At 40.9% G+C, this 21,704-nt stretch overlaps 2 protein-coding genes and 1 long non-coding RNA gene across 5 annotated transcripts; 1 reads left to right on the top strand and 2 right to left on the bottom strand.

Annotated features, from left to right (window-relative positions):
• The first annotated feature begins 4,730 nt into the window (after positions 1-4,730).
• LOC115756431 (P-loop NTPase domain-containing protein LPA1 homolog 1-like) lies at positions 4,731-9,467 on the top strand. 3 transcript variants are annotated; one of them, XM_048280955.1, is made up of 9 exons: positions 4,733-4,927; positions 5,227-5,434; positions 6,356-6,467; positions 6,513-6,633; positions 6,923-7,004; positions 7,259-7,684; positions 7,797-8,546; positions 8,675-8,782; positions 8,884-9,467. In XM_048280955.1, exons 2-9 carry the CDS (start codon positions 5,288-5,290, stop codon positions 9,256-9,258), a joined length of 2,121 nt encoding a protein of 706 aa, XP_048136912.1. In that variant the 5' UTR covers positions 4,733-4,927; positions 5,227-5,287; the 3' UTR covers positions 9,259-9,467. The 3 variants fall into 3 exon arrangements, with proteins under 3 accessions (XP_030552068.1, XP_048136912.1, XP_030552069.1); XM_030696208.2 differs by having other exon boundaries at positions 4,731-4,927; positions 6,356-6,633; XM_030696209.2 differs by lacking the exons at positions 4,733-4,927; positions 5,227-5,434; positions 6,356-6,467; positions 6,923-7,004 and having other exon boundaries at positions 6,496-6,633.
• A 118-nt stretch (positions 9,468-9,585) lies between these two features.
• On the bottom strand, positions 9,586-11,634 carry LOC115756432 (pentatricopeptide repeat-containing protein At2g28050). The gene has a single exon (XM_048280956.1). The coding sequence runs from the start codon at positions 11,563-11,565 to the stop codon at positions 10,291-10,293; it is 1,275 nt and encodes a 424-aa protein (XP_048136913.1). The 5' UTR covers positions 11,566-11,634; the 3' UTR covers positions 9,586-10,290.
• Positions 11,635-14,067: 2,433 nt separating this feature from the next.
• LOC115756449 lies at positions 14,068-17,572 on the bottom strand. Its single transcript, XR_004017230.2, has 2 exons — positions 15,484-17,572; positions 14,068-15,048 (listed from the first exon to the last, which is right to left on the bottom strand). It is a non-coding gene; the product is annotated as an uncharacterized LOC115756449 (long non-coding RNA).
• Between the last annotated feature and the right edge of the window lie 4,132 nt (positions 17,573-21,704).

Here is a 21,704-nt window from a genome sequence, read left to right as displayed (position 1 = left end):
GTGGTGGAAATTCTTCGTTGGTGAACGGCGGGACGCTCCAACCTTTGAATGCCAACTTTCACAAATTCGGGACCAGACAAAAAAATCGGAATGTGAAACCGACAGCGTACGAACCCAAACTTTGCAACAACCTATGTTAATCATATTGTGAACCGCCCGTCAATCTTTCTCGTACAACATGAGTGTAGGCTCTTTAAATTAATTAATTAATTAATTAATTTCCTTTTGCTAATCCTAGATTCGATCTCTGAGGGTCCCACTCCTCCGCGTTGATTTTCAAAGGTTGCAAAGTTTTACATTTCGATAAGAGTCGGTGCCTCGTGTCATTATCATACGCATTTAAAATCGTTTGCCAAAGTTATTGAAAGGAAGAAAGGGAACGGCATTGGAGTTGGACGGACGTGGTTTGAGGTGTGTGATTTCAAATCGTACCACCGTCTTCTCTCTATCGCTTTCGATGGCTGACCACTTTTTCCCTTCTCTTCTTTGCTTTTTTTTTTTTTTTGTTTGGTGGCTCGAAAATGTCATGCCAATTTGGAACATTCGTGGAGCCTTCTTTCTCAACTTTTATAATTCGATTAATTAATTATTTCTCGTGTCGAGACCCGGTGCTTCTCGACCGTGTACTTTTTTTTTGGCTTTTTGGTGACTCGACCTGGGAAAAGTCATGATATTGCTGTCGGCGTATCGCGATCGAGTGATTACCCGTCTAATCACGATGGTGGTCACTTTCTATTCTTTTAATTAATAGAGTTGCTTTGTTCAGCACGTAAATCAACCATCGAGGCTAGGAATTGGTCTGGGAAAAATTGCCAAAAATGTCATAAACCTATTGTGCTTTCTAAACCTTTCAATCGCGCTAATTTAGTCCGAAACTTTATCTGTGTTGCCAATTGAGTCCATCCGACGAATTTAGGGTGGATGTCAACTGTTTTACGTGATACGACCAGCAGAACTACCAAATTTGACGTGCATTTTTTTTATTTTATTTTTCTTAACTCTTTTTTTTTTTGGACTGAGGGCTCACAGGCAAGAGCCGGCAAACCTCGTCGGTACCTGTGGCCGGTGACGGTTTGAGCAAGGCCCGCGACATCCTCGCCTAGTGCCGGCTACCCTCGTTGGCCCACAATCCAAAAAAAAAAAAGAAGAAGAAAGGAAATGAAAAAACAAACATAATTATTAAAAAATATCCATGTTAGTACCGGTTGTAAAACATGAACGGCCAATGTCCACATCGGCAATTTCCAACCTAAATTGGTTGGATGAACTCAATTGGCAAAAAGCGAAAATGTCTAAGTCTAAATTGACAGGATTGAAAAAGTTTATTATAGATTTGACAAAATTGCAATATGTTTAGATTTTTTTTTTTAATTTCCCCAATTAGTTTGCAAGAAACCACAGACGGGTTGTTTACAAAACACGCGTTAAGTGTTTGCGCGCAACCTAATCGTGCTCGTGTCGTACTTGGATCGATCTTTTCATACAAAAAGATGAAACAAAAATAAACAAATGTATCGTACAATGGTCGACCTTTTCAATCCATCAGTCTCATACGTCCAATAACACATTCGATATTTATGGACATCGGTACGATGCCTTTACACAAATTTTTGCCCCGTTTTATATATCTCCGAAACAAAAATTTCACTTTATCAAATGTTAAGAAATACGCGACAATTCATTCAGATCAGAAGCGCTCAATGCAACAAAATTAGATCTCGACAGCGAAAATACGGATGGCCAATCCTATACATGGGCTCGCGGGCGACATCGATCGCGTTAGTTGTCCCCTTTAGACGGAAAAAAAAGGCAATCTAGATTAGAGACGTGGAAGAGAGCCCCACGATATCAAACTTAATCCCGCTTAGGACGGGCGGGTCGGCGGGGAGATTAGGTCAACGGATCAAATGCACCGGATCCCGTGGATCGACGACACCTAACTTCGAGTCAAATTAGTTAAAGTCGTTAACCCGGCAGCCGTGGCAATTCATCGTCCAGCTTTACACGATTTACTAAATTAACGTGAGTGATGTGACCACCAATTCAAAGTCGTCGTCCCCGCCCCCACCACAACCAGCGAAGAACGAGGAAACCACGGGAGGAGAGCTGGTCTCGAGGCGAAACCCAATGGAATGGCACGGTCCCAGTCAACGGTCCTAAATATGATAGAATATCTTCCCAACTAGATTTCGATGTAATGTGGGGGAACATGGGGCAATTAGTGGGTCCTTTGAATGGTAATTATAAACAATTGACGAATTCGATTGGGAGGGAATTCGTTTTTTTTTTTTATATATATGGAATTCAATTGCTCACTGAATTTTTATTCACAAAAAATCCCAAACTTACTCTAGTGTCGGAAAAATAAATAAATTGATATATCAATGTTGTAATGGGTAAAGCTTAAGAACACCAAAACAAATTTCGAAGTATTGATGTCGCGATGACATAGTTTATGCTTTTAATAGTATTTTTCGTAAGAGATTCACTTATTTTTTTTAGGGGATTAATATCATAAAAATCTCAAATTGGTATATCTTTAACAAATTTATCCCAAATTAATTGTTTTGACCTCAAAAAATCCTGAATTGATACATCCATGATAAATTTACCTTCCGTTAGTTTTCTTTAAATTTCACCGTCAAATTGTTGTAGATGATATACATGGCGGTTAACGGGTGTATCAATTTCGGGTTTTTACCTTTTACTGATCACGGGTGTACCGATTTGGGATTTTTAGTGATATTAACACAATTTAACGGAAACTAACGGGATAAGTTTGTCATGGATGTACCGATTTAATATTTTTTATGATAAAAAATTAATTTGAGAAAAATTTGTCATATGTGTATTAATTTGAAATTTTTTGTAATATCGAACCGACCCGACATCACTCAAAGGCTCAAGCTGTGCTTGACAACGTTGGAGTCGCAATCGAAGTTGGCAATTCCCATGAAAGAGTTTTATGTCACCATGAGGATCCCCACTCATCACTAGTACAATTTTTATTTCGACATCACTTCACGGTTCCTTTTGAAAGAGGCGCACCTTGATGTGATTAGTTCATAAGCTACATCAACTAAAGAATATGGAGTGAGATGCCTAATTTTTTCGACTTGGTCTAGTCTCTTTTTACACATTAAAAGCGCGATGACTTGCTACAGTAGCGTGCGTGCAACGGTAGTGTGCATGCGCTAGCGACGGATCATCCTAAACCGATTATATTTGTGTGATTGGAGTGATAGAGAGATTTTATTTTTTTTCCATTCTAAATAATAACTCTATATCAATGTTACGAATCAACGTTGCTTGAAGTATCCATCGAAACCAATAATTTTACCCGACTTTGAGGTGGTATGGGTATGCGATCGAAAGCTCCGATCCTTTGCATGGGACGGTAAATTTATTCGCATTCGACGTCACAAACAAATCGCTTCGGAAATTTGCATATTTGGCGACAAAAGGACTTGCTAAAAGATTCAATTCATGGGACATATCCGTTTCTTGTTTTCATGACAAAGAGGTTGCGTCGAGGCACGTTCGAGCATTTACCTTTCGTTGTATTGTCTCTCTCTTTTTTTTCTTTTTTCCTTTTATGATTGTTATTTTCATTTTTTTTTGGTCGAAATTGTTGTTATTTTCTACGATTAATAGTGTTTTTTCCATGGCAAGTCCCGGATTTTTCAGCGATTCACTTTTCTTGACGAGTTTGCACATTCAGCAGTTTTTTTTTATAGCCAAGGAACTTTTCTCAATTAAAAACGAGTCGTATTTCACGAAAATAGTCCGTGATTCATTGAAAAAGAAACCAGACAGACCGGGGTTATAAACAAAAATCATTGCGCGTCTCCAATTTCTCATCAAAGAAATCTCCGAATGTTTAGAATCATGAAAACTTACTTATGATCTCACCCATTAACATCGTGTGTATTGGGTGGATTAGGAAGAAGCAGGGGGCAATGAACTGTAATTGTGAGAAGGTTGGAAAAAATATTGGAAGAGTTTCAAATGGACCGATTCAGTCAATTTCACGTACGTTTTAATTTCATCGAAATCTCACCGATTTGGAAGGATTCACCTGGATTTATATTAGTTACTTAACATATTTATTGTTCTTTTCCCACTTATACCCTTATTATACATATACAGTCATATAAAGATAGCATATTTCTCTCGCTAATTTCCAAACGACACCCTAACTCGAATCCGAATCACTCCACCCGAACCCGAGGGTCGATATGAAATGTTGTATTTTGAAATTTAAACCTTTAAAAACAGTAAAAAAATGTAAAAGTTAATCAGTACAAATTTAGAAATAATAATCCGGCTAAACAAATTCCTCGTCATTTTTTATTGCTTTTTTCTAACCCCCCCCCAAAAAAAGCATAAAGGTCATTACTTTATGACCTTTTTCTGCCAAAATTGGGTCACGGCGTAAAATAGGATTTTTTTTTTTTTTTTTAGTCCATCTCCCAAATTTTTTTCCTTCGAGATTAAGTACGAGGCGGTTAACTGCAAAACGCCCGCGAGTTACCCCCCTCAATTTCCACGAAATTACGATCCAGCCCACGGGCCCACGGGACCTCCCACCTCATTAAATATCAAAGCGAGGGGCATGCCGCGTCGTAATTAAGGAGCCAAACCGATGTCAAATTCGTCATTGCGCTCTAGAGAGAGATCGGCCAGTTTAGAGTTGAAAGCGCTCTAGAGATAGAGAGAGAGTTTTGCAGGTCAGTTGTTTTGTTTTATAAAGAGGGAGAGACTCGTGGAGGGCGCGGTGGTGCGATGCGTGTTAGCGAGGTGACACGAGACATGAAGATACGCCAGCAACAACGAGGAGTTCTTCCACCGATCCGAACGCAGAGCGAGCTTCGCGATCGCGATTCCCAAGCCCTAGACCGACCGCTTCTCTGAATTCTTCCTTCAGGTTCGATCCTCGATCCGCCTCACCTCGCGTCCCGAGTCACCCGCATTGCCCCCGTAATCGCCCTCTCCTCCGGATTCTCTCCGGCCCGCGATTCAAACCTCCGCCTCCGGCCATCGGCTGCGATATTTTCTCCTTCTTTTCTTTTTTTCTTTTTTTGGGAGGGGGGATGGGGGTGGTTGTATCGGACGTTTGCTGGTTGCTTGTTCTTCCGTTGAAGTTTCGTCTGGGTTGCTTGAATTGGTCAGCCGATTTTGAATTTTTCCTCCGTTGATTCTTTTCTCACGTTTTTTCCTGTGTAGTTGTTTTGTGGTGTGCGCCGACGCGGAGAGGGAGAGAGAGGTGGAGGTAGGAGGAGGAGCAATGGCGGAGGTGGCGAGAGTTCTGTACATAGCGGTGGTGGACGAGGGAGAGAAGAGAGAGAAAGGCAAGGAGTCGTTTCGTTACACGCGACCTGTTCTCCAGAGCACTCTTCAGCTCATGGGATGCAAGGCTCGACACGCCTTCAAGGTAAAATTTATGCTTTGGTCTCTCTTCCCTCTGGTTCGTGAGCTTGTTGTTCTGTGTCTTGTTTTTTGACGTTCTTTCGCTCTCTGCTGAAGCTTGGAGCTGCATTTTGCCTTTTCATATTCGCAATTCTGCATTACCCTGCGATCAGTTGGTTTCTGTGGGCGAAGGTCTTTGCGAGGCGGATATATTTCTTGCATGCAATCTGTTCTGCGAAATTTCAATTTTTTTTTATATAGTTTCCCCTGTAGGGCCTCAAGCTGTAGCACAAATTATAAGATCTCATTGATTGTTGTAGTAATACTCGGACGGTATTTCTTCTTTCAAAGAGCGAAATTGCCGGCATTCTTATATATTGGCGACTCAATTTCTTTGTGAATGGGTAATGAATCTATCTTGACGCCTGAGATTTCTGTCATTCAGCGAATTTTGTGGCAGTTCAGTCGTTTTGTTTTTCATATTGGGTGATTGGTATTGTTGTTTCTTGCGGAACCTCTCTTCCTATGTCAGCTCCACCTTTACTTTTCAAAAGGCATGACAATTCGTGCATTTGAAAGTCGTCTTCTATTTTGCTGGCCTCATTTGACCTCTTCGTGTAACAGTATTATAGAAGTGCACCTCTTTGGCTTTTGAATTAAGAAAACCTCAGATCTTGTCCCTCATAAAATACTTTTTTTTTACATTGTACGATCCATTAAAATTTATGCAAATTTGATTGTTTGAATTCTTTTGGCCGTGCTGACTGGGACTTCAATGCTTCTTTATAAGCTGATTCATCTGATTCCTGGGTTTGGTGTGAGAGCGATGTTTATTTCCGTAAAGAAACATGTTGCATGACATCCTTTTGAGGTTGTCTATATCTGTATTTGCGAGTTACATGTGAAGGTTAAGGTTTAAGATGTGTTTTATTTCTTTCTGCACCAGATAAGCCAACGGGTCTTTGAATTGATGAGAAATGAAGCCTCTGTGGATGCCTTCTTTCCAGAGGGAATGGAGGTAGCGTCTAATTTTGATGCTTCAAAGGGGCATACCTGTAAAGCAGCATCACACAAACATTCCAGTTCAGGAGCATTTGAATTGTACAAAAGGCGAAGAACTGTTGTTGTCAGGAGAGAAACTTTCTTAGATATTGTATGCAGCAGTCTTTCTGAGTATAAGTATGTGGGCGCAAATCAGAAGGCTGACTTGGTTTTAGCTTGCAGGTACATTTTTCAATATCTCGCAGCTAGTAATATAGATCTTCCTCATCAACAACTTTCTTCTTGGGAGAAAACATAAGCTCCACTCTCGGGAATGCACTGCTTTGGTTGCATCATAGGCATATTATGGTTTTATGGGTTTTTTCAGCAATTATGATAAAACTTACCTTCAACTCTGCAAATTGTGATTACTGCTACTTACCATATGGACTGTGGGATTTGTCATTTACCATTTACATCATGGAGGAGGTCTATGTTTTCTCAAGCATTATCTCCTGCCTTTCTGCTGCAGAATACGAGAACGGAAAGAATCCGTAACCGTGCTGTTATGTGGCACTAGTGGATGTGGGAAATCTACTTTGTCTGCATTGCTGGTATATCTTTAGCTGAGAACTTTAATGTTCTTTAGTTTTTCTTGGATGGTTTTTGTTCTAGGGAGTTCATAGTAGCTATCTATCGCTGCATTCTTCACTACATATTTTTGTTATTTTTTTTGGGGCTGGAACTGGAAATCCTTTATCGCTTTTCATGTTACGTGGAGTTGTTAGTTGTACAAAGTGAATGCGTTGCTTTATCTGCACTTATCTTTGTTCCCAATTATATTGATTTTTGAAGCTCATTCCTGCAGGGTAGCAGGCTTGGAATCACTACGGTGGTATCAACTGACTCCATTCGGCACATGATGAGGAGTTTTGTGGATGAGAAGCAAAACCCTTTACTCTGGGCTTCCACATACCATGCAGGAGAACACTTGGATCCCGTTGCGGTTGCAGAAGCAAAGGCTAAGAGGAAAGCCACTAAATTAGCTGGCATTTCGCGCTCAACTGTTAAGGCTGAGACATCTGATGGATCAAAGCCTGGGAAACCAGATGCCGCAGCATCTGAAATAAGTGGAGCAATTCCTGAATTAATCAGTCCAAAACAGATGGCTGTTGAAGGATTTAAAGCACAAAGTGAGATGGTAATTGACAGTCTCGATCGTTTGATCACCGCATGGGAAGAGCGGAAAGAATCAGTAGTTGTTGAAGGTGTTCACTTGAGTCTCAATTTTGTGGTAAGCTCATCCTGGTCCACTTCCTTTTATCTCTCCTGTACCGTGTACACTTCTGGGTTTGCAAGGATCTCCCCTTAGGCTTAATTTGGTTATTACTTTCCTTTTAATGCAGATGGGGCTAATGAAGAAGCATCCCTCGATCATACCGTTTATGATATATATTACAAATGAAGACAAGCACATGGAACGATTTGCCGTTCGTGCAAAGTACATGACACTGGACCCAGCGAAAAATAAATATGTGAAGTACATAAAGAATATTAGAACAATACAGGACTATCTTTGTAAAAGGGCTGACAAGCATCTGGTCCCTAAAGTAAACAATACCAATGTTGATAGGAGTGTGGCGGCAATCCATGCCACAGTTTTTAGTTGCCTTCGAAGGCGCGAAGTAGGGGAGCAGCTTTATGATCCCACGACGAACACAGTTTCTGTGATTGATGAGGAGTACAGGAACCAACGTGCTGCAAATTCCTTAAGCTCTAAGGGGATGTTTCAGCTGATCCAGAGAAAAGGTTCTTCTAGGCATCTGATGGCACTTCTAAATACAGATGGATCTGTTGCCAGGGCTTGGCCTGTGAATTCAGTCGACAGTAACGGGAAGCCTGTGTCGGGCAACGGGAGTGAGAATGGAATAGGCAACCCTATGTACGGTCCATTGCAGATCGGAAAGGCTGAGCCAGTTAATCTTCAGTTTGGTCATTTTGGAATCAGTGCTTGGCCCAGTGATGGAGGCACGAGCTATGCTGGAAGCTATGCTGGAAGTGTTGATGAATCAAGGGCTGATTGGACTGATAATGGCAGTAAATACTATTCGTCTTGTTGCAGCTCACCAAGGGCGTCTGATGGGCCTGCCAAGGAGGTATGTTGTACTTTAATCTGTAAATACACAACTTCACAAGCATTTCGTTCCCAGGGAATGATTGCATTGTTGTTGTACAAAATGCGAAATTCTGCTGAGTTTTTTTTTATACTCGTTATACTTTTCAGCTGAAGGAAGACCACTCCGTGCATGGAAGTGATGAGGAGGCCGATGATCCAGCAGTGGACAGCGATGAAGATCTGACCGACGATGATAATAAACACGACCACGAAGAGGTATGAGTTTCCTCTTTGATCTGAGTCTCTCTCTTAAGTGGTCCTGCACCCTTGTGGTGCTCTTCTCTATTTGTTGACTGGAGAAGTATTGCCCTCAACAGGTAGGATCAGTCGATGAGCAGTCTACTAAATCAGACGAAGAGTACGACGATCTTGCTATGCAAGATGTACTGGAGAATGGGTACTGTTCAGACGATGACGAGGAATTGCGAGAGAAGTCACTTTCTGCTCCTGGGGCGCTGGGGGCGAACGTGGGAGAGGACAAATACAGTAAAAATCTGGACCTTTTCCTCAAGCATAGCAAGGAGCAGAAGATTGAGCCGTTGTGCTCTTATGCCTCTGTGCTCGTGGAGAAAAACGAGAGGCGTGTGACAACACCCAAAGCGAGGATGAGGAAACGGTCTCTAAGTATACCCGCCTTTGGGAGCAATGACGGGTCAATTATTAAAGATCCCATTCTGTCCGGGGCCCCTTAAGAGCCAAGGAGGGAAAGAGTTTTGTTTGGACTGACCTTTTGGTTCTCTAACAAGTTTGGTTTCCTTTGTACATCTTTTGCTGCTTTGCTTTGTCTGGTTAGGGAAGTAGGTGGTTTCTTTCTCCTCCTTTTTTTTTTTTTCCTGTCTAATCTAACAACGGAGGAGTTCAACGATGAGATTCTAATTTTTTTTTATAAATCTCATTCCTTATTCTCTCTGTTTTTGCCTCAGTTAAGTTTTGTCGATAGGAGACTTGGGCGGCGTGTTGTTATGCCTTCGTGAGAATCACTCTCAGATGTTTCGATACTGTTTGGAAATGATATGATATGCCATCCAAGGAAAGAGTCCCGCCATTTCATTTTCTTGAACTAAACGAGAAATCCCGGGATACAGGACCACAATTGTAGGCACGGTATTCGCGAAGGGAGGGGAGGAAGGAGAAGTGAAGGTCACAGAGCACCAAGTGCGACCGAACTACTCCGTTTTTCAATTCAAGGGGTTCAAAGTATCGTCATCGGCAACCAATCTGCATGCCCCCTCTCAGCTTAAGACTTGAATTCACTGCACTAACCATTCTCTTGCAAATCTGCAATGTCGGCCGAAGCATCCATTCCAAGCAAAACCAGTTCCTGGAGGAGGAAAATAGGCTCTTGCTGTTTTGCCGCGGAATGAGATATCCAGTGTGCATGGATTTATTAGACCATTGCTCTGTTTTCCTAGTTTGGGTGCAATACATTGAGCTTCGGCCAGTCTGACCTCTCTATTGCTCACAGATGACATATCTTCTTCAATGCACTCAAAATCTCCATTCTTGAATGACGAACAGAATATACTCGAGTCTATGCTTTTTAACTTGAAGATACATCATCGTCAAGCCATACCGACGCATCTGCATCTTAATCAACATGAAGTCTAAGCGCCTTCTATGGAGCGGCAAATGAACATTGCATTTCAATTTGCAAGCATCTTTGGCTTCTTCATTCCTGCTCATTTTGCATGATGCGCTTGCTATGCTCTCGTAGGCAAATATGATCAGCTCTTAGTCTCTCTCTTCTCCGTGTCAGCAAGGAAATTGTAAGCTTCATCTACCATCCCTCTCTTGCGAAAAGTATCTACTACTCTCTCCATCATGACCTCACCCATTTGAATTCCCTTCCTCCGCACCTCGCCGTTGTATTTTATAACCTCATCGATCTCTCCGACTTCGCAGAGCCCGCTAATCAAAGCCCAGTACGTGTCGGCATTCTTCTCAACACCTCTCTTTGTCATTTCGTCGAACAGCTTGACAGCGCTACTTGCGGACCGTACTTTACCGAATGCACTGATGGTCAGATTATACACATGGGTGTCAACTTTCAAACCAAGATCATGCATTTGCAATATCAGCTTCTCGGCCTCTTTCGCCCATCCAAAGCTCGTGTACCCATCAATTAGGAATTTATACGTTTCGGGATTGAATTCGACTCCTTCCTTTTGCATCAAGAGCAGCACCAAGTCTAATTCGTGAAGATTCCACCACTTCGCACAAGCATCAACGAGTGTGTTGAACGTGACGATGTTTGGTTCTACACGTTTTCTGGACATTTGTTCCACCAACTCCCTCGCCATCTTGACCGCTCCATTCCTACACAATCCATCAACCACAACAGTCAAAGAGTACACAGAAATCCCAATACCCGAGTCGACCATCTTGCTGAAAAATTCCACACACAACCCGACCTCATCAGATCTCTTCAGGGCAAGCAAGTGCACAGTACACGCCCTCTCATTTATCTGCACTCCCCTCTTTCTCATATAATCAAATGCCAGTGAAGCCTGATCAAACAACCCATGTTCTGAGTAAACTTTGAACATCATTTCCAGTAACTTCGCTCTAATTCGTGCCTTAACGAAACATTTCTCGATCACACACGCGATGACCGGAAACGGACACGGGCCTTTTCGACTGATCAGCACGGATTTCAACAGCCGCTCCGCCTCGCTAAAGTTCATCGCTTTCAGAAGCCTGCAAGCTAGAATTAGGTGCGACCGTAGATTAGGACGGAACGAGAGGGAGGGCTGGTTCTCCAAAAGGTAATCGAAGAAGGCCAAGCATTTCGAGGAATGCAAATGAGGGTCGGAGAGGATTCGGCTGAGCAAGGCGTGGCTGAGATTGGAGAGAAGTGGCCTGGGAGGAGGGTCGAACAGGGTCTTCGGGGCAATGATCCTATCGATACGTAGATAGAGCTCGCCGTAGAGACACGGAGATCGCGTTGGCCTGCCATCCGTCAAAGCCTTGAGGGCGGCTGGTGGGATCTTCTGAGTCATCTCATGGAGGAAGAAGAAGAAGAAGAAAAGATCGCAGATCGTGGGAGGTCTTGACGGTTTATTCGGTTGCCTGGCTCGAGCGAAAAAACTCAATTGGCTTTCAACGTGCTTTAGCGACCGTTGGACCCGGCCCAGGATCACACAGAATGAATAATTCAGAGATCTTGAAAATGGAGCCTTTCTTCCTACTACAATACCCTAAAATTGAAAAATTACCAATCATGTATGAATTCGAGGGGATTGTGGGCCGAGACGGCCATAAAGGTCGAGCCTATCATGTTATCCGGTCGGTAGAGGTAAGCTCCTAGTTCCGGAAGACATCGCAAGCTCCTCGCCTTCCGCCCGAGAGCAACTGCGATAAGAGAAAATATGAAGCTTGCCATAAATTAGGTATCAAATGTCAATAAACATGTTGTAGATACAAATCTTTGGGCCGGGCCTTTCTTGGATCGGGCCCGATCTTACTGGGTCAGACTTTTACTTGAAAAGTCTTGGTCCAAGACCTCTCTTAAGTGCTCTTTGGCCCTTCGCACCCATTTGGTCCGAGAGAGCTTGGGCGAGCCATGAGACGCAAAGTTCGTGACTAGGTCTAATAAGGGTATCGTTAATTATGTGCATATCAGTACGAAAAATGCTTCCTTGATAGTCTGACACTACTGTTAGTTATTTTTTACCGTAGATCCGCACACCATCGTCGCGTATTTTGCATGAAGGGCTCATTAATTGAAAAATCATGTGGTTAGAAATAATGACCGTCTTGTCGGATTATTAGGCTAGCGGCTTCCTATCGGTATCCACTTTGTTAGTCGGAAGTTTTACTAATCCCATGATGAATAAATTACTATGAAAATTGAAAAAAGTTACTAGTCGGTGATCGCAACAAAGAAGAAAAATCTCATATTTAGATGTCCAAAATTGAGAGTAGAAGTTGATATACGTAGTCGACTAAGCTAATTCGATGGTTTCACATTTTTTGAACAGAAGAGTGTAACGGCGAGTCTTGTGATAATAGAGAACATTAGTATTCCCTCGTCAAGTTTTTTTTACGGAACTTGTACAATGATCTCATTAAATTATTGAGCCATAGCGTGATTGAGCTCGAGTGTTGACGGTAACTAGCTTTGACCTAAATAACTTAATTAAAAAGTAAGAAAATCACTCTAAAATGATCAACGGTTTTATCAAAAGAGCCCTAATTTCTTAATGAGATCAGCAACTTCACGAGCAAAAATTAAACAGTTTCGATATATGTTGAAAAGAACATGATGCAACTTTTAAACTTTTACTTATGAGCTGTGTTTTTTCTGAAAAGAAGAGAAGAAGAACGAGCTGTGCCCGAAGAAAATGATTTCGGAGACATTAAAGTTCCTGCACAACAAGTGTCTTGCGGAACTCATTATGCATTTCTTCTTGGACAACCTAACAAAAGTAACTTCTCTTCCGACCCGTTTGCCAAAAGCCATGAATTCACGGCATGTTCATTGAGAGCCGTTACTGCGCAAACCCGACACATTCTAGCCGTTAGATCACGTGGATCATGGCGCCACCGTCCGAAAGAACCGTGCACACATTCCTCTGGATATAACTAAAGCAAAGAAGATGGTCGACCGGTTCATTTCGGCTGTACTGCGATGGTGTGGGAGCCATTCAATTTAGGGAGCAGTCGAGGAGTCTAGTGCAGGAATGCCATTATAATGGTCGTTGCAAAGGTTCTTGATCGTACTACCCCTCAATTATAACCAGGCAATGCTTGCATGGGGACCATTATTTCCATTAACTAGTAAGTGTCTTGGCAACGGGACAACTTTTGCGTAGATTTAGTACGGTGGATTATGCCAACCATATACTCGGACAAAAGTGAAATTCCACTAAAAAAGCATAATTTTTTCTAAATAATCTAGGGGCACCGGCACAAAGGTTTAGCTCTCTGAAGGCTCATGAAGTACTATGCAAGCCTCCTGAACCGATAAGGTTCAGACTTTCAACATGTGCAGGTCGCCATGACTTAGAACCGTTTGCATGTAGTTGATGAGATTTGAATGAATACTCTTCAATCCCCGAACTGGAAACCCTTGTGTCCCATGGCTTTTGGATTGTGAATTGCTCTATATATCCACCAAATCATCTATATAGAACGAGAAACTGATAATTAAGATAAGGGCATTTCGTTTCTTTTTGTACAAGCGCCAGGAATCCATCCGAAAAGCATAAAAAGGGATATGCACAGTAAATCAAACGGTGAAAGAACTGCGACGGATAATCCTTCAGGGCGGATCGGAGAAAACATTTTCATGGGTCTTTTGATCACCGATGGTTAAACTGATTCCCAACGTTGAACCTCACATGAACTCAAGGCACTTGGATGAGGGTAATTTCATATTGACGAACCCATCAGTCACGCCTATGTTTTACTTGGATACAAACCCAAAGAGAACAAATCTGAGAACTCCCAAAAATGGCAAGATAATAAAACGTAGGGCTACTGCAACAAGAGGTCATGAAAGAGTCATAAAAAGAATTCTCATTTCATGTAGGGTTTACATTTATACACGGACATCCGACTATGTCTCTCAAGTCACAACCTGTCTTATGGACATCTCTACTAGCTGAGTTCTTCAGACAAGTCATGAGTTTTCTGTCTGCTGCAAAAGCTGTCTAACGCACACAGAGATTTGACTGGAGATCCTTATGAATTTTGCAGCAGTTGGAAATTAAGTTCATCAATGAAGTCTTCCGAACAATAGGAAAAGCATCCAAAAGCAATGGCCATGAAATCGGATAAACTAAGAACAGAAAATCTTTTGAAGTATTACTATCATTACTTGTCAATCAAAGTTAAAAGAGAAGCACGAACACTTCACGTTCAGTAACACACGGAAAACGGGTGAGTATGAAGGGGAAAGCAACTAAAGGATCATGACTCTTCAGCTCGATCTCGGCAAAGCCCGCCCGGCTTATCTTTGAAAGGACAGAACACAAACAAAGAATAATGTGTCTTTACACCGCCCTAGGAATGTTGGGAAACTATGCTTGATATTTTGGAAGAAGAACTTCCAGAGAGATAATCTTCGCTAGTGTTTGCAAAACTACGGACGTCCATTCTTGAAATGTATATCCAACCTACAAAGATTGATAGCATTCAACACAAAGTTCCATTCTAATCGATATTTCATGGGACTTACAGGGTGTTTTATGGGTATTCAGGTAGTTGGGCCTCTAGGCTCGTACCCATGGTTTAAAATTAAATTAGAAAAAAATTCAAACAGATGATGACTTACTTGGAATGCTATAAGGCACACCGGAAAGATGGACTTTGTGAAGTTTAAAAAAAAAAAAATTTACAACCAAAATGTCTTTATTATGCAATGCATTCCAACACTTGCAAACGCAGTGTCCCTCTATCTTCTCGTTTCTTGATTAGGCAAAGCCGCATTTGACCGATATATCTTGCCTACGCAATATTCCATCCCTTCTCCATAGCCCCTGAAAAATCACATTCCATAAGGTAAATTCCCTTTGCACCATATATAGCATCTCTTGACTTTAGGGCAAACCTTGACATGCATGAGGTGTCCTTAGGCATCTACATATAGTCAACGAAGGTAATTATCTAAACGAGGTTTCTTGATCAGGAAACATAAACCTAACTTATTATAGGACTAGTCACAATGTTCAGGCACCCGGACTTCCACAAAATTCAATTGAGGTGTCTGGTTTTGTCGCTGTCATGATGGATGAAGCAGAAGATGGGAGATATTTTGAGATACTTTCTAGTACCATTTCGATTGCAGAGGTGAAAAGAAGTTTATGTGAACGGTTTCGATCGGTCCCACGCCAATGAGATTGATAGGTCAAATTTTTGTGCGGATAATTAGCAAAAGCAAAAATGTGGCAGTGACAAATTGGACATCCTCCCACCTTGATTGGCGCATCAGGGTCACAAGGAAAAAACCAGTTCCTGATTTCAAAGATGCAACTAATTTCTGAGACACGAAAACCATTTCCGGAGTTCTCACTCACATCTTTGCTGGCCATGATTTTGCTGAGAAGACATAGTTTGACGGATAATCAAATAAATGATCACACAGTTTCATCCATATCTAAGTCAAGACAGAAGTGGTAGGAAAGTTAGAGTACTTTCAGGTGATGAACACATCATGGTCAACTTGTTAGATTTAAAGAGATGTGATTCAATTGAGTTCGACAGGAAACTCGCTGAAAATTTATGAAAAGCATTATGATTTTTGTTAACTTGTGTATGAACATTGTAAACACATTTGATCCTAATTAGATATTCTGTCATTGTTTCATGAAATTTGAACCAAAATCGATGTTTTATACAAGCTAAGACTATCTAAAATCTGATGATGAAGATCACAAAAGACACAAATGACGGCGACCATTCTTTTGTTGGCCTTCGTGCTCAACAAACGCATCGCGCTCATCTTCAGATGCTATTGAGCCAAACAAACTGAGGAGAAGCAAACAACCTCTGTGTATTTTTTACCAACAGACAAATTACCAAAAGAAGCAATTCTTATGTACTGGCCAAACGTGCCAGAGAAAGTAATTGGTAACAAAGTAGAAATCTGCAAGATTGAAGGGAATTTACCCTTTCCTGAGCATGATGAACATATTTCATGCAGGCGAATCTCACCAGTTCCCAGCTTCTGCAACATCCAAATGTTATGCCTTCTTGCAACTTGTGATACATAAGCAATTTCTGACATAAAATAGGTTTCGCATATTTCATCGGAGGAAACACAACTGTAGATCTGCGCAATTAGAAAACGCACAAAGCTTTGGAGGCAGTCAGTATTCTCGGTATCTTTAATCAGCTTCGATCTGAATCTCATACTTCTTTCGAAAAGCGCAAAGGGAAGTCTGTAGGCATCTTTTAATACGTAGACCTCAGGGAAAACAAATTTAATCTAAACCCACCTGAAGGCAACAGAAAAACACAAAGAAGAGGGACATCGAGATTGTAGTGTAGAGTCGTTTATTGCTGATGCAGCATCATCAAGATTCTCAAACTCCGATGGACTTTCGGCAAAAGGCGATCCAATCATCGCCGTCCATTTTCGCATGTGAATCTTGATGATGCTACACCTGCAAACGACGACTGTAAAGGCGTGCTAACCCACATATCATCATTCCATGCTTGTTGCAATATCTGGATTTGTAAGAAACATAAGAGAGACCGAGAAGAATTCGATATGTCTATATATCCCGGATAATCTCGAAAACAGAAGGGGGTCAAAAGAAAGAAAAAGGAACACACGTTAGCCTATTGGCTTTGACCAACACTGAAGAAACTGTGGAAAAGGGTCTTACGTAAAAGAGCACCCCAAAGTTAGAATCTGCCATCTTGAACCCTATATCATCTATATATATTTATATAAAACAGTAGATCATCGTACTATATATTTAAAAAATCAAGAGAAAGCAACATAAAATCAATAAACAGCATCCAGGAGTAAGAACTACCCCGGATTGACCCAAAAGAAAAGCTATAAAATCAGTGGGGGAAGAAAGGGACTCTTTTGGAACTTTTCTGGGCTCATCTTCTGGCCAAACCAAGCGAAAATCAGGGAAAAGAAGTAGAAACTCAAAATTTTCTGGACAAAAAAGCCACACCTCCCTGTAGATCTAAATCGGCCCGAACCCTGACAAAAAAACATAGCTCCAGGAAATCAGAGAAACGAGAAGCAAAAGCATATGACCAAGTGAGAGCCATCAGAAACAAGAACACCCAGAAGAAAATACAATCGCAGAGAGTGAGACAGAAATGATCTCATGCCAAAACCTGGGAGAGATCTTGAGGGAGGGAGGGAGGGAGGCAGAGAGAGAGAGAGAGAGTTAGGGAAGTCATACGATGGCAACAGTGTGGTGTGGGAGAGAGATTTTTGTAAGCGGTCGAGGAGGAGATGGGCATCTTTTTCCTTTTTTTTTTTTTTTTTCTTTTGTCTATCTTTTTCTTCATTGGGCCATTAATGAAAACCTAAATGGTGGCTTCTTGATCGGTGGATGCTTCGTATGAAACGTACGTCATGCATACGTACACCCACGACACGTAGCTGTCTTTCCAAGAACCCTAGTTAAATACTCTCTCTCTCTCTCTCTCTCTCTCTCTCTCTTATTGTCCGTTACTTAGTGTTATTTTGCCCAATCCGAATATCTGGTCGGCGCATCACCGGCGAATAAAAAGTTTATTATTCTTTTGAGAATCTAAGAACATTAACATGTTAAACAAAACAGGGGTTTATCTTGATTGACTTAAAGCCCCCCAAACTGGCCCCTGAACAAACAACATACCCAGCTACGAAATTAAACCATTTTACTTTAGGAGTGAATAGTAGGTACTACTTATGGTCAGTTTGGTTGATGAAAAATCACTCCCAGAAAACTATTTTTCGGATTTTGCAGCATTTGGTTGATAGAAAACTACCCTGATTAATGAAAAACGTTTTTCATGAATTGAAAATAACTAGGGGTGTGCTAAAGAAACGGAAACCACCCAAAACCGGATCGGACTAGTGTGGAACCGCCCCCCTGTCCACCCGGACCGGGAGAAGTGTCAAAAAAGTCCTAAACCTATTACATTAGTACCAATTCAGTTTTAAACTTTTTTTTATGCCAATTTAGTCATAAACCTTTTGCATTAATGTCAATTAAGTCCTAAACCTTTTATTGGTGTTAATTTAGTCCTACACCTTATGTATTGTTGCCAATTCAGTCATAAATCTTTTATATTTGTACCAATTGAGTTAATCCGGCCAATTTTGATCAAAAATCACTAACGTAAATATCGATTGTCTTATATGGCATGGCTAGCTAACTTGGACATTTTTTAATATTTTTTTTTTTGGTTTTTTTCAAAATTATTTGTTAAAAATTATTAAAAAAATTAAAAAAAATATCCACGTTAGCACCAACCGTGCCACGTGGGATAATTGACATCTATGCCAGTGATTTCCAATCAAAATTGACCGAATTGACTCAATTGACATAAATACAAATTTTTTAGGACTATATTGACACTATTGTAAAATGTTTAGGACTGAATTGACATTAATAAAAGATTTGGGACTTAATTGGCACAAATACAAAAAGTTTAGGATTGAATCGACACAAAAAAAAAGGTTTAGGATTGAATTAGCACTAATGCAATAAGTTTAGGACTTTTTTGACGCTTTTCCCCACCCGGACCGGACCGGCAATATATTTGATACATATATATATAATCGATAATTTAAAACAAAGAAAGAATCCTAACGAATGGTTCTCAGTTCAAATTTTTCGAAAGTGGTCCTTGGTGGGTGCATCTCAGTTCTAGGGTGGAAAGCGCCCACCTGAACCATGCTCACGCCTAGAAACAACTCTATCTATCAAGGAGCGTCCAAGAGAGAAGAGTAAGTCCCTCTATATCTTTATCTTGTCTCTCATTTTTTCCCGTTTCTTCCGATAAACTACCTTTAAAAAAACAAAGTCTCCTAGATATACTTCATTAATGCTCATTTTCTTTCCCATTTCCAAATAGATCACTATATAAAACTTTTGTTTCGCCGAAATTTCTTCCGTGAGAAAATATCTTTTACTGAAAGTCGTTTTTCTGTTTTTAATTAAAGGAAAACATGCTATGTGGCGACTTCGGACAGCAAATATCCAAGAAAACTAGAGAATCAACAACTTGAATTTCAATAGGATTTTCCAAACACAAATTAAGTCGAAATTTAATCGTCGATAAGTCCAGGAAAATACAAACTTCGCAGCATGACTAACATAAATAACTTACACCAAAACTTAATCAACGACAAAGCCCGAAAACGCTAAGATATTACGCCAGAATTTAATCGACGATGCAACATTCGGGATAGAGATACACGCCAGAATTTAATTGATGACACAAAGTTAAAAACTACAACTAAGAAACACAGTCAATTTAATCGATGATGCGAGTCTGGACAATACAAGTACAATACAGGAAAAAAATACTAAAAGATAGCAAATTTGTTTGATTTGCGCGAGGGTCTCTCTAATGGATAAGCAATGATGTTTATGGTGATTGTGTGGTAATTGCTCCCAAGCGGTTTTCAACGGTTGTATCCATGTTCTTCTCTTACCGAAAATCTAGTGCCCATGTTGTCACGATGCATGATCTTGTTCCTAAATGCTTACTCCTTCAAAATTGCCCGTCGGCTGCCCTGGGATTGCAATCACTTGGTCCTCTAGTGGCTCTGAATTTGTAACCATATTTGGTCGTGTCTACTTTCTTCCCAATCTTCTGCTGACTTGCCGATTCCCACCAACTGATACCGTCACCGATAATCTTCGATCATCCATTCTCGTATCTCGACAACAGATCGGTAACCGACTATCGATTAGCATAAGTATCGATATCACATTTATTCTCTGGCATTGGGCGTGTGCCCAGCGATGCTTGTTGCCATGCTCGTGTATCAATGACTTGGTTAGTTTTTGGTCCAAACAACTTTTTAAAGTAATTTCAGATATCTTTCATAGGTTTCTTTTTGTAACATATATTATTTTGATCAATTTCCTAATAAACAAAGACATTGTCGGCTCTACTTTGTAGCAACCCGCCTTTCATGGATTTTACTCGTTATCAAATACCATAGCACCTTCAACTTGCTATCAGCACAAACAAACCATAGAAAACGGTTCAATTTCTCTGAAATTGAATTTCCTGAAAGCATTCTCTAGCAACAGAAAGTTTTCAGTGAGATAAACGGACCCATTATGGAAAACAAAAATTTCGAAAGAGTTCAATGCATTGACAGCGCAATGTAAATAGTTTCCTACGAGTACAAAAAAAAAAAAGATCTGTCCTTTTCAAAAGCTCCTCTAGAAGTTACATCTTCTAAATCCAATCGATGGGTATATTCCCCATCATCGATCAGCTTGTTATATTCCATTGTTGGTTGAGCGATAAACAACAACTTTCCTCCTTGTATTCGAGCCCTGAATGGACCCAGAATGAGGGAGGTTTAGAAAACAAAAAAATGGTATGTTTTATCATTGAACAAAGAAGAACCGTTCGGCTGCTTCTGTCGATGGCAAGGTTTTACCTATCGGCCAGATGATCTCAGGCGACGGTTTGGCTATCTCGCTACTGGATTTCTCAATAAGTAGTGTTGAGGTTAAGCCATCAGTTTGGTTTTTAAAGGAAAAATTAATTTTGAAAGCGGGCATAGTGGTTGAGCTCTAAATTATGGACTTTTAAGAAAAGGGTCTTATTCGTTATTCAATAAGAAGCGATTTATTTGGAACTTCGGTACGTTCCGCGCCGATATTTTGTCCTAAGAAACTTATCCCATCCTCCTGTGAAGAATCAATACCGCAAATCAGGCTTTGTCGGTTTCTCGAAAAATGACTGATTTGAAAAGTAATTTCTGAAAAAAAAAAAAAAATCGATTGTACCTTTAGGGTCCGCATGACAACAGTTTTATTTTCCTATTTTTCTGTTCCAAGGAATAAGTTTGGAACGTAAATCCGTTTGGTAATGTAATTTCACTTTTGCATTTTCGGGATAAATTTTTGGCTAGAATAGGTTTGGAATAGAAATGAGAAATATAAAATTTTCACTTTTTATTTCTAGAAAACAAAAACAGAAATAATAATTCTTCTCATTGCTTACTCCTTATCTCTCGCATCCCTATCGCCGGTTGCCTGTCGCTTTCTGTCAGCTGCCGGTCGCATGTTGCCAATCATCGATCACCTCTCTCGCGTCCCCGCCGCCATTCTCCATCCATCGGTTGCCATCTGCCTGCCGCTATCCGTCGGTTGTTTCTGTCGTGTCCCTACCATCGGCCGCCATCCGCCGATGGCCAAGCTCCAATTCCCAGCTGCCGTTCACCCATCTCTGGCAACCTCCGCCGGTCTCCGTCCACTCTTCTTCCGTCACCGGTCTCCAGTCCCCGGCTACCATTCGCCAACCACCGACAGCTGATCTCCGTCCGTCAATTGCCGCACTTTGCCGATCTTCAGCCTACGGTCCCCCGACAACCAATCACCCTATCGTAAAAATTTTATGCTGTTATTAAATAAATTTCTATTTTGGAAATAAAAACCCTAGATCATTATCGAACGCGTCTCTCTACTTAAAAACTTGTATAGGG

Source organism: Rhodamnia argentea, chromosome 6, assembly GCF_020921035.1.
Source record: "Rhodamnia argentea isolate NSW1041297 chromosome 6, ASM2092103v1, whole genome shotgun sequence".
Taxonomy (NCBI): Eukaryota; Viridiplantae; Streptophyta; class Magnoliopsida; order Myrtales; family Myrtaceae; genus Rhodamnia; species Rhodamnia argentea.
Note: the sequence above shows the minus strand (reverse complement) of the source record. Positions and strands in the feature narration are given on the sequence as shown.